This window comes from Ursus arctos, unplaced genomic scaffold (assembly GCF_023065955.2).
Source record: "Ursus arctos isolate Adak ecotype North America unplaced genomic scaffold, UrsArc2.0 scaffold_18, whole genome shotgun sequence".
Taxonomy (NCBI): domain Eukaryota; kingdom Metazoa; phylum Chordata; class Mammalia; order Carnivora; family Ursidae; genus Ursus; species Ursus arctos.
The window spans coordinates 54,497,507-54,509,947 of record NW_026622852.1 but is presented as its reverse complement, the minus strand read 5'-3'; the positions used below and the strand labels follow the sequence as shown (position 1 = coordinate 54,509,947).

Here is a 12,441-nt window from a genome sequence, read left to right as displayed (position 1 = left end):
TCCTGGACTGTGTGTACCAGCTAACGGGGACCCAGCACCATTGATGGGCTGTGGGTTCTGGGCACAGCGTGCGAGAACACCAAGGTGCAGAGAGGCCAAGGAGCCTGCCTCGGCCCCCAGGGGCCCTGGGTCCAGCCTTGACTCCCAATCCAGTGCTCCTATGACCACACTCCAAGAGAAACTGTGGGGGTCATGGGGAGAGGGAGAGGCTGGGACAGGCAGGGACCTTATACCCACTCCCCTCCAGGGGGCCTCGCATACAGTTGGTGCTTACTAAATATGCACTGCAAGACTGAACTGAATATCTGGGTGGGTGGACGGATGGACAGCCCAACAAACAGGTGGGCGCGGCCTAGCCCCAGATTGTTCCAAGTCCCAGGCAGCCAGCCCGGCGCCCCCATCCTCGGCTAGCCTCATCTGCTTGCTAGCAATCTCCCTTTCAATTCTGCGGAGTCACTGCTCTCAACCCCTTGTCGGCGGGGAGTGCCAGGAATTTGGAGGGAAGAAAGGCTGACGGAACCTCAGAGCCTCAACACCACCTGACCTTGTTCAAGATGAGAAAACCGAGGCAGGGGCAGAGTCCTGAGGTTTGCTCAGCCCTTGAATGCCCCACCCCCACCCCACCCCACCCCCCAGCAGCCTGGGGGCCCCCACCCCTGCCTGGCTCACCTACCGCTGTGGGGAAGAAGCCTTAGACTTCTGTGTCAGATTTTGGTAACTAGTTTGCCCTTGCTGGGGCGGGGGCGGGGCCGGGCCGTGGGGGAGGGGGAAGGATCCGGTCTGCAGATGGGGTTCCCTGAGCCCCAACCCGTCATTCGGAATCCTCCCGAAGTTACACTAACACAACCCGTGAAGCTCCAAGGATGCCCTAGCTGGCCTCGGCAGGGCTCCCCAGCCTCTCCTGACCCAACCCATGGGCTGCCCCCCACACCACTCTCTCCCCTCCATGAGTCTCTCTTCTCTCCCCTTGGGCGCCTCACACCCTTCTCCAGGGTCTGGAGACAGGACTCAGGGGCCCACTTCTGTCCCCCACATGTATATGGCATGGCGCAGACCCCCGCCCCTCTCTGAGCCTCAGTGGTGCAGCTGGGGCAGGTCAGCCACCTGAGTCCCTTCTGACGCCGACCCTCCAGGACTCCTTGGCCATCAGTACTCTATCTCTCCTTCTCCCTCTGTCTGCACCCCCTTTCTCTCTGGCCCTCCTGGCCTCTCTCTCGCCCCCCTCTGGCTCCCCCCCTCCATATCTTGGCTTCTCCCTCCTCTTTCCCTCCTCCTGACCACCCTCCTCAGAGAATGCCAAGTCTGCAGGTTTCCCGCGACCTTGAGCAGCCAGCAGGTTGAGAGCAGAGCTGGCAGCTCAGAGCTTTGCAAAGGGGCCTCTCCCGACGGAGCGCTGCGCGTGCACTCCTCTCCCACCCCCATCCCACTTGCCCTGCTCTATTTTCCTCCACAGCGTTTCCCATCTTGTCACTGTTGACTCCCCTTATACATTATATCTCTCGGCCATCCCCTCGTGAGAACGTCGGTTCCCCAGAGGCAGGGATTTTTGTCTGTCCCCAACGCTTAGAACAGGCCCGGCGCACAGTAGGTGCTCAGTGGGTGACTGATGATTTCCTCCCCGCTCGCTCGCTAAGGAGAGCCACCATTGATGGAGCGCCTTCGTGTGCGCCATCTCACTGCCTCTGATCGACAGCTCTGTGTGCCCGAGGACTCTCTTGGGCCCCTCTGGGAAGACGGGAAACTGAGGCTCGGAGAGGAAGGGCCCAACGGGCAACACGAGTCCAAGGTCACCGTCGTAAACGCCGGAGACGGGATTCGAACCCACGCGTCCAGACCCCGGCGCCTGCGCACTCGGTCCTTCCTCCGAGCGCCCGGGGTGGCATCGCGCTCCCGCCCGGGAAAACCCGAGGGGGCGGGGCCAGGCCTGCGCGGCGGCCTTCGGCCACACCCCTACGCGTAGAGTGGGGAAACTGAGGCACCCCACGCCCACTCCCGGCTTCCTCGGATTCCCCGGAAGCCTTTTACCCAAACCCAGGTCGGCCGGGGAACCGGCCCGCGCCCCCCTCCCCGGGCCCTCCCCTACCCCCCTCGCCCCGCCCCTCCCAGCCCCCGGCCCGAGGCGGAGCTTAGCCCGCGCCCACCGGGAGTCGGGGAGGGAGAGAAAAATGAATTTTCCTGCCGCCCGGTGGCTGTGTCAATTGATCGGGCGCGGGCGGGGGCCGCGCGCCGGGCTGGGGGCCTCGCTCGCAGCTGCCGGCGCACAATTATCGGGAAAAAACTGGGGCGGCTGCTGCGGTGAAATTAGTTATCGATCCCTCGGCGGGGCCGCGGGGCCGCGCTCGGCGCTGCCGGCTGCACACCCGGGCCGGGCCCGCTGGGCGGGGGCGGGGGGCGGCCCTCTCCCTCCTCTCCTGCCTCCTCCCCCTCTCCCTTCCTTCTCCCCGCCGCCCTGCTCTCTGCTCCCGTTCATCCCGCCGCAGTATTGACCCACGCCGGCAGGCGCGGACAGGCGCCCCCTCCCGCGCCGCCCCCGTCTCTCGACCACCCCGCCCGCGGGCTCTGCTTCGGGGGAACCCGCGAGCTGGCCCCGAGAAAGGACGGACGCCGGGGGCGGGGCAGGGTGTCTCCCGCGGGTAGAGGGCTGCAGGTGCAGAGGGTGGGAGCCAGTCCTGCCCCTAGAAGACGGGCTCTGGCGTCCTGCTGCCTGGGGAGGTGCGTGACCTCTCTGAGCCTCATCTATAAACCAGGGTAGTTCCCACACCTTGCTTATCGAGAGGATACACTGAGAGGGTTCAAGAGAAGTGCCTGCGCTTGTCGCTCCCCCGGAGTATGTTGGGAATTTATACCACCCACTCTCCCCAACGCCTCTAGGAGCAGTGTCATATCCCCATTTTATAGATGAGAAAACTAAGCTCAGAGAGGGGAGACGCTTTATCTATGGCCACTCAGTGAGCTGGTGGCCCCAGGACTCTACGAAGTAGGGTCTCAGAGAGGAGACCCTGGGCAGGAGACCCCGGGCGGGGGTCTTCTCAGTAGGCTGCTGACATATCCCAGAGCCTGGCTGGGGGTGTGGTCAGGGAGGAAGGAAGGTCAGTTCTGGGACCCCCAGCCCCTTGTCTTAGGGCACCTTGGCCCTGCAGCCTCTAGGGAGGAGGGAAAGAGAAGAGAGAGAGGAGAAAGGGAGTGAGGAGGGAAGGGCCTCCCAGCTCAGAACTAGGCTGGGGGGGCTGCTGAGGTTCTGAGTTTTAATCCTGGCCCTTCACTCACCAGTGTGTGACCTTGGGCAAGTCCCTGTCCCTCCCCAGGCCTCCTGCAAAGAGGAGTTAAACCTTGTGCCCCCAAGGCTCCTTTATGCTCACCCCTCTTGCACCTGCCGCCCCTCCCCTGCCTACCTGCTGCACCCCCCTTCACTCCTCTAGCGCATCCCCATTGAGCACCTACTGTGTGCCAGGAACTGTGCTTGGCACAGCGGGCATGGCTGAAAGCAAGATGGCCCCCGTCCCTGCTCTCTTGCAAGATGGGTATTGGGGAAGTCGTGACACAGACGCGTATGGATACCTGGAGTCCAAAAGGCGCTTGGTGGTCAATCTGGGAAAGACCAGTGTGCTAGTGGGCGGGGAAAAGGGTGAGGTTGGCAGGGTCAGGCCACGGAGGGCTGGGGACCTCTGAAGGGGGTTTGTCTCCAGTGAAGGGTTTTGAGCAGGAGAATGCCAGCGTCAAGTTCGGCCCCACAACTAGAAGCCTGAGGTTCAAAAATCCTGCATGGGAGTCCTGGTTCTGTTCTTGGTCTCTCTGAGCCTCAGTTTCCCCATCTGTAAAATGGTAATGATCTGCACTGCTGAGGAGCTATGGGGTTTGGAGTGGGTCAGCCCTGTGTTGGAGTCTTGCCTGAAAGCCTGGGACCTTGGGCGGTATCCACAAGGGGCTCTGTGGAAGGATGGGGGCAGTATAGAAATTCAAGAGTTCTGTGCTCCTTCCTTCCAGCTTTCCTGGCCCCCAAAATGGGGCTGCAGAGGTGTTCTCAAGATCTGGAACAAGGTCTCCCCTCTGACAGGGAAGATGGTGGCCCCTTGGCTGGCCGGCCACAGGAGCCCTGACCCGACGCAGAGGAGGGGCAGGGTGGGAGGGTGGGGGCTGGCTAGCTGTTCCTGCCTCTTATCCACATGGGTTGCTGGGCCCCTGGCTGATGGGAGGAGATGAGGGAGGGGTGGCCCTGGAGAAAGGGGTCCTGAGCTGAGTGTCCCCTTGCTGGTTACAAGGGAAGACAAAGCTACAGGTAGACATGCTGGCCTGCGGGGACTGGGACTGCGGTACGTTCTGTAAAAGCTGACCCTCCCTGGCTTCTAGAGAGTGGAATATGTTCTATTTCTCGATTTGGATGCTGGTTATACAAGTGGGTTCACTTTGTAGATTCCTACAGCTGATCACCTAGGGTGTGCTTCCGTGAGCTCCCAGGAGAATCAAGTCCTCACCCTGTGACCTGCCTATGGGTCCAGAGGGAGCCCGTTGTGCATACTGGTGAGGGCCCTAGCCCCAGCTTCCCCGGGGCCTGAAGAGCACCCCCTGCAGGTTCTCCGAGTACCAGGACCACAGATTTGCTCATGCTAGAGGGACCACCAAGAGAGGACAACGATACCTAAGCATCAAAAATATCTTGCCCCTAGCCAGGTAAGAAAACCGAGGCACAGGGGCACCTGGGTGGCTCAGTCCGTTAAGCGTCTGCCTTCGGCTCAGGTCATGATCCCGGGGTCCTGGGATCGAGAGTCCCACATCGGGCTCCCTGCTCAGCTGGGTGCCTGCTTCTCCCTCTCCCTCTGCTCCTCTCTCCTGCTCGTGCACACTCCCCCACTTTCTTTCTCTCTCTCAAATGAATAAATACAATCCTAAAAAAAATAGAAAGAAAGAAAGAAGGAAAGAAAAAAGAAAAGAAAAGAAAACCGAGGCACAGAAAAAGCCAGCAACCTGACCAGGTCCCCCAGTACTAAGATCGAGCCAAGATTTGAAACAAAACCTGTCTACCCGGCCTCAAGGCCATGTGTTTTCTATGACCCCTCTCCCTCCTGCCCCACGTCCGGCCCCTCTGCCAGGATCTGACTACACCTGCCATCAGTCCATGTGAGGGTGAGTGGGTGAGTGTGAGTGGGGAAGGAGGGGAGCAAGGGAGCGGGGAGGAAGGTGAAGTCAAGGAGTGACCTGGCTCTAAATGCCCCCTCCCCGGCAGCCTACTGGAAGCCTTGGCCAGTGTAGTGTGCAAATGTGTGTCTGTCTCTGTAGATCCCTAGGAATGTGTGGGAGTGCCTTCGGCGTGGCTTTCATAAGCGTGCAGGAATATGGGAAGACACATGTATGTCTGTGTACATGTACACAGACCACGCCAGTGTGCATAGATTGCTGAGCCTGCGTGTACATATGTGTAAGTGTGAGTAGCTCCGAATATGCACGAATAACTGTCTTCCGGCCCCTATGCACGTATGCGCTCATGCGTGTGTGCACCTTGCACGCGCCTGTGCGTGTCAGTTTGAACTTGGTTTTCCGTGCGCTCCTGTGTGTGGGGGTGAGCTCTGCGGCTGCTTACAAGGACATGGAACAGAGACCTCTGTGGATGCCCGGAGTTGCATGGATGCGCATGAGATCATGGCGTGTGCCCGTGCCTCTGATAGGCATCTGTGTGCCGGGGGCACCGTGTGCGCACACTGGCATACACGGTCTGCAGGCTCACGTGCTGTACGTACCCACCTTGGGGGTTCATCCCCTCCGTGCTTGCATGCGAACGTGTGTAATGCCTCCGCACACGTGCCCAGGTAGCTGCTCCCTGGGACACGCACATTTCTGAGGCTGCTTACCTTGGCGCCTGGTCTGTGTTCACCTCCGCGCCCCTTCCGAGCGTACACGCGCATCATCCCGCACTCACGCGGGAGCACAGCACACTGCCGTGGGGAGGTGGGTGCTCTCTGAAGTTTCAGCAGAGCGCTAGGGGACAGAGAGAGCAGGGCAGGGCTTGGCTGCGCCTTGCCTGCTAGAGGATGCTGGAGAGGGAAGCAGAAGCCAGCCAGGACCACCCAGCTGCCCTCTGCACCCAGCTGCAGTCCAGGGAAATGGCCTCTAGGGCTGGTGGGGGGCAGGAGACAGCAGGTGGCCTTGATGAGCAGGCTGAAGGCTACCCCCCTTCCAAGAAGGCTACCCTACTTCCAAGGCCCTTTGCCAGGGGAGGCTCTGGTGAGCCTGGGAACTTACAGAAAGAGGTTGCCGCCTGCTAGGGCCTCTTACACCTGCACTCCAGCCTCTGCTCGAGGCGTGGGGCTCCAACGGCCAGATTGCGGGGCCTGGCTCAACTCTCTCTCCATCCTGCAGCCAGAGCTGCCCACAAAGGCGAGATACACAAATCACCTTCCTCAAGTTGGGGACCAATAATGGAGCCGGTGGGCAGAAAACCACCACGGGCCCTCTCTCTCTCTCCCTCGCTCCCTCCCCCTCTCACCCTGATCCCTACCCTAGGTCTGTGATGCCCCTCCACCCACCACAGCTCGCCTCCCAGTGCAGGCACGCCCCAGCTCGCTCACCCACTTTGTCGTTCCTACACCTCCGTCCCCTGGGGTCACTACTCACCCTGGGTACAAATCCTCATCCTTAAAGGACGTTGAGGCCTCCCAGGGGCCTCCTCTCCCCGCCCAGAGCATCCCTCCAGGGCACCATGAGGACACCCTGGCCAACATGCTGGCCTTTCCTCTCCTCTCTCCTGTCTTTCCCAGGGACCGTCACTTGCCCGGCACTGTGGTCCGCCCCGACCCGGTCACCGCCTGCGTGGCTGCACCTCTGAAGTTGGAAGCTCAGTCATCCCCCCTCCACCCCTCCTCCTGCCCAGCTAGCCCTCTCTCCTGAGACATACCTTCTGCTTGACACCCTCTTCCAGACCCCTCTGTCCTACAAGTCCCACCCCTCCCTGGGACTCCTCATGTCTATCATTTCCTGTGCAGTATCGTGGGACTGTCTTGCCCTAGGGCCAGTCTCTCCAGACTTCACCTGGGAGTGATGGCATTGCCACCTTAGACCCTTAATCCCTCATGGTGATCGCTTCACCTGGACACTGCACCCCTTTGGTTTCCCTGTGCCCTGTCTGCGTGTCCCGTCTGCCCTGCTGGCTCTCCTGGCCTTGCTTCTTGATGAACTGAGGGTGTGTCCTGGGCTCTGCCTCTGACCCTCAGCCCTCCCTGGCAGTGCCCCCCTCGGCCATGGCCTCCTGGACTTCCAACTCCACTTCTTCGCCTTCTCAATGTCAGACACATTGTGTCTGCTGCCACTGTGCCCTACAGCCCACACAGGGCCTTCCTACCTGGGCAGGAAACTGGGGCATCACCCTTGCCCGAATCTTCCTTCTCACCCTCTACATCCAGTCAAACACCAAGTGTCTGTGCTTGGGGTTCATTGAGCTTCTTGGATACATGTTTTTTTAAGTTTGGGAAAATTTCAGCTGTTATTTCTTCCTGTATGTTTTCTGTTCTCTTTCTCCCTCCCTTTTGGACCCCAGTTACCCATATATCAGGTTGTTTGGAAATGTCCTACAGCTCGCTGGTGCTCTTTCCATTAAAAATAATCTTTTTTTTTTTTCCCCCTGTTTCATTTTGGATAGTTATTTTACTGCTCTGTCTTCAAGCTCACTAATCTTTTCTTCTGTCTTGTCTAATCTGCCACGAATCCCATTTCGTGTATCTTTCATCTCAGACATTGTAAGTTTCAACTCTTCAAGGTTCAATTTGGATCTTTTTTTATGTCTTTGTGTCTCTACTTAACATTTTGAAAATATAGAATACATGTATAAACACTGTTTTAGAATCCTCTGCTAACTCTAACATCGTGCCAGTTCTGGGTCAGTTTCAGGTGATTGATTTCTTTTCTTTATGGGTCACGTTTTCCAGCATCTTTGTATGTCTGGTAATTCTCTCTTTCTCTCTCTCTTTCTTTCTTTCTTTCTTTCTTTCTTTCTTTCTTTCTTTCTTTCTCTCTCTCTCTCTCTCTCTCTCTTTCTTTCTTTCTTTCCTTCTTCCCTTCTTCCTTCCTTCCTTCCTTCCTTCCTTCCTTCCTTCCTTCCTAACAGGTCTTTAATTCCTTTTATTTTTCTTGTAAAAAACATGTGGTGGCCACAGCTGGAGGCTGGGTCCTCTGGACAGAGACTCGACATGCATCTTTACAAGATGTTCAGTGAATCCCTGATAGGGAGACTTGGTGAATACAGTCTCTTTCCAAAGACTGGCGTGAGAGAACTATAGGTCTTGGGAATGGCATCAAAAGTGGCCTTGGTGTCATTGCCCTGGGTGGCAGTGTAGTCCCTGGCTGAGATGTAGCCATCCTCAATACCAGTCGTCATCAGTAGCTTCTTGGGCACAGGGGCTGAGACAATGCCAGTGCCCCTGGTGTTGGAGATAAGGCACACCAGCACAGGGCCACAGCGGCTGGTCACCCTGCATGGGACAGTGTGGGGTCTGCTGATCTTGCTCCCCCAGTATTCTTGCTGCACAGGATGGTGGAAAGCTTGGCCAGGATAATGGCCCCATGGACGGCAGTGGGTACCTCCTTGAAGCACTTAATACCCAGACCAATGTGTTTACTTTGAACTTAGTCTGCTGGCCAGCACGGGTCTGCTTCTGCACCAACACAGTCTTCCAAACCTCATCCTTAGAGGATGTCCCCAGGAAAAAGTCAATGGTCTCAGATTCCTTCCTTGATGGGCAGGGAGAAGAGATAGATCTCCTCCAGAGACTTGGTCTTTGTGATCTTGACCAGGTGGCTCAGCTTGGTGTCAGCGATCCACTCCTTGTCCTCAGCCCTGCCGCGGAGAGCTCTGTGGCCTCTCTGATTCTGGCCCCAGATGCCACTGCTGAAGCCTCCAGGGAAGCCACCGGCCTCCCGTTCCGGGGCACCTGGGTCCTCTAGGCCCTCCTGGAGCACCAACATCATTTGCCATTTGGTGTTTTCTCGAAGAAGATGTCTGGTAATTTTCTATTGGATACCAGACATCTTGATTTTGAATCTTTTCTATTCTTATAAATCTTCTTGAACTTTGTTCTAGGAAGCAGTTAGATTACTTGGGAACTAATGGATCCTTTTGGGTCTTGCTTTATGATTTGTTAGATGGGTTTTAGCAATGCTCAGTCTGGGTCTTATTCTCCACCTCTGAGGCAAGACCTTCCTGAGTGCTCTACCCCCTGCCCTGTGAATTATGAGTTTTCCAGTCTGGCTGGTGGAAACAGGCACTGTTCTCCCATCCTTTTAGATGGTTCCTTCTCAAAAGCCACTACTTCATGTATTTTTCTTCTGAAATTTTTGGTTGTTTCAAATGGAATAGTAAATCTGGCCTCTGTTACTCCAAAGTGACAGTCAGTCAGCAAGTGTGGTGAGTCTACTTCCTAATCATTCTTGAATCCATCACCTTCTCTCCCAGCCCCTGTCATGGCTCCAGACCCCATTACCTCCTGCCTGGGGTGACACCCATAGTCGCCCAGGGCTACGTCTCTGCCCCAGGAAAATCCTTTTCCATGCAGAGCTGATCTTTGATCTTTCTAGATTGCCCTCTGACCGTGCCTGCCCCAGCCTCAAACCAGTTTGCTTCTCATTGTCTTTGGGTTAATTTCAAACTCCTGCCTATGGCTCATCGGGTCTTTCAACAGCCAACCAAACTGAACTGCTTATATTTTCCCAAGGGGCCGTTCTCTCTCTGTGGGGTCTTTGCTCATGCTGTTCCTCCTGCCAGGGGCTCCTGCCCTCCCTCTTCTCTTCTACTTTTCCTGTAGGCCTCAGCATAGGGGACACTGGCTCCAGCATGCCCTTTCACCTCTCGGCTAGGGGAAGGTGCTTCTCCCCTCTGCAGACCTGCCCCTTAGCATGAATTACTCTGCATCATTGGTGCCTGGGATGGCTGTGTCCCCAAGGTTGGGCCTCCCTGAGGGTGAGACCCTGGCCCCTCCTGCTGAGCCCTGCCCAACATATCTGCTGAACGAAGGAATAAGTGAATGAATGAATGGATGAATAGAATAGAATAATGGTCAAGGCCAAATAGGGAAGGAGGCCAGGACTGTGACTCAAGAGACCTGTATCCTCTTCCCAGTCCTGTCTCAACTTGCTGTGTGATTTCAGGCCATCACTGGGCACAATGAAGTGATCTCCAAGGTTTCATCTGGATCTGTCATGACACCCACATGTGTCCACAGCATCATGGAATGAGTTGTAGTCATGCTGAACCCATCCTCCTTGTTTGACTGGGGGGGAAACTGAGGCCCAGTGGTGGGGGGTGGGGGACAGCAGGACCCCAGAGGACTCAGTGCATCAGTGACAAAGCCCAGCTCAAGACCCATGTGGCTGTTCTCAGTTCTGCTCTTCTGGGCTTTGGCAAAGAGTGTGGAGGAAAAGGAGTCCTGGTAGAGGGTGGCTCGTGGGCAGGGTGGGGCCCTCCACGCTTAGGGCCAGGACTTCTCTGTGCCTGGTGCTTCCCCAGGATTCAGAACACACCAATAGGGAAGAGGAAAAGGGCCACTCTGAAGTGGTCACATAACCAGACTGGGGGAAGACCTGGGGGGAGGCTCAAGGTCAGCCTGAGTTCAGACCCTGTCCGGCTTAATTATTCATTAACCTGGAAAGTCCAGGCACTGAGTTAATGACCAGCACAAGGCTGGGGAGGAGGAAATTCCTCCCAGAGGGTGGGCATGACCTGCAAGAATAAGTAAACATGTAATGAACAGTTGGTGGAGGGGCTCTTCGTCCATCCATCCATCCATCCATCCATCCATCTATCCATCCATCTTTCCATTCATTCGCTTCTCTCTCTGTGCCTGTCGAGCAGAATGCTGGAGTTCCAGCTGGTGCAAGGACAGAGCCGTGGAGACCAGGACAGCCCAAAGAGGTCAGTATTGTGGCAGGAGCCGCACAGGGGTCTGGGGGAGCACAGAGGGGACACCACAACTCAGCCCGGTGAAGTGGGCCAAGCTGCCTGGAGAGGGTGAGACCACAGAGGACCCCTCAGATGGACCCACAGATTTCCTGTGGCTGGGCCACATGTGGCAGGTGTGGTGTGCTGGGGGGGCCTCTCAGCCTCTTGGCCCCACCACATCCCAGCTCAACCTCTGTCACATTCCCTGCTGTCAGGGACGGTGCCCTCCGAGCCCACCCCTACCCCTCCCCTGCTGTCTTTCCATGGAGAGACTAGGTTGGGGATGTCCTCCGATGGGCTGGCCACCCTGCTGCCCCCATCACCAGCGCCTGGCCCTCGGGCGATCCTGGTGGACTATTGGCTGAGGAGGGCCCGCGGGAGGCCGGAAGTGCAAGCTGAGAAAGGAGAGAGGGGTCCCCTCTTGGGGACCAGTGGGTGCACAGCTGTGGCGGAGGTCCCATCCAAGGGAAGGAGGCTCCATGGATGGAGAGTTCCAGGAGCCATCTGCTGGTCTTGTTCCTGGGCTTGAGGGAGTCACGTGCTAGGACTGGGTGCAGATGGGAATTGGGGGCGTGAGGGTGGGGTTCCCCTGTGGGAGGGCAGGAAGGGTGGTGGGAGGCTGAGGAGAGGGTTGGAAGGAGGTGGGTTCTCAGGGTGAGGAGGGGAGGGCAGGGAGGAGAGACAGGAAGAAAGGGGAGAAACAGACTGGGAACAGGAAGATGGGACATGAAGGCTAGGACTGCTGCAGGGCGGTGGTGGGTGGGGCAGGATGTCTCCTGGGAAAGTGAAGGAAGGGACATTCAGGGGGTCCAATTGTTGGCAGCACCGACCTGGGAGCTCCCTGGGGCCCAGTGCTTGTGCACGTGGGTGCCTGTGTGTGTCATGTGTGTAGGTCACTGTGTGTGTACTATCGGTCCCCACTCTCATGCCTCCCGCGTGGCTGGCTTCTCCCAAAGGCCCCTGTCCTCTCCCAGTGGGGTCTGGCCTCCCCCTCACTCTGGGAGAAGTCTGAAGAGGGAGAGGGGCTGGAGATCACTAACGGTGCTCAGCTCCCCGGCTTTCTTGCTGGGAGGTAGATGGAGCAGCAGAGGCCCCAGCCTGGACCCAGCCCCACTGCTCTCTGGGAGCTTCGGGAAAGGCCTGGATGATGGTGGCTGTTCTTCCTGAAATGAAACACAACCCACACAGGGGCCAGTTCACAGCCCCTGTCTCAGCCTGTCCGGGCTCTAGAATGGAATCCCGGCACCGCAGCCATGCAAGCCGGCCTCAGTGCGAGGGACCAGGGGGGGAGGGAACAGGCGCGGGCCCCACAGGGTGGCAGGTCATGGCACCCCATGACCCCAGTCCTGGCCTCACGCACTGCAGGAGGCCCCTGGTGCCTTCTCCGCCCGTGGGCCTGACGGGCGCGCCCCACGTTAGGGTCCCCATCAGGGTGGGGAAGAGGCGCTGGGTCTCCTGCTCTGGCCCCATGGGAGCCCAAGGGGAGCTTCGAGTGGTGGCCAGTGGGGGCAGGAGGGTCCGGA

At 57.8% G+C, this 12,441-nt stretch overlaps 1 protein-coding gene and 1 pseudogene across 1 annotated transcript in view; one reads left to right on the top strand and one right to left on the bottom strand.

The window, feature by feature from the left end:
• The window catches only part of CUNH9orf50 (chromosome unknown C9orf50 homolog), a 28,362-nt gene extending 26,402 nt beyond the window's left edge, over window positions 1-1,960 (top strand). Inside the window, exon 9 of the mRNA XM_057313378.1 lies at window positions 1,694-1,960. Coding sequence (XP_057169361.1) covers window positions 1,694-1,960 — 267 coding nt within the window. The remainder of the gene's footprint in view (window positions 1-1,693) is intronic.
• Window positions 1,961-8,106: 6,146 nt separating this feature from the next.
• LOC113266279 (40S ribosomal protein S2-like) lies at window positions 8,107-8,959 on the bottom strand (annotated as a pseudogene).
• Between the last annotated feature and the right edge of the window lie 3,482 nt (window positions 8,960-12,441).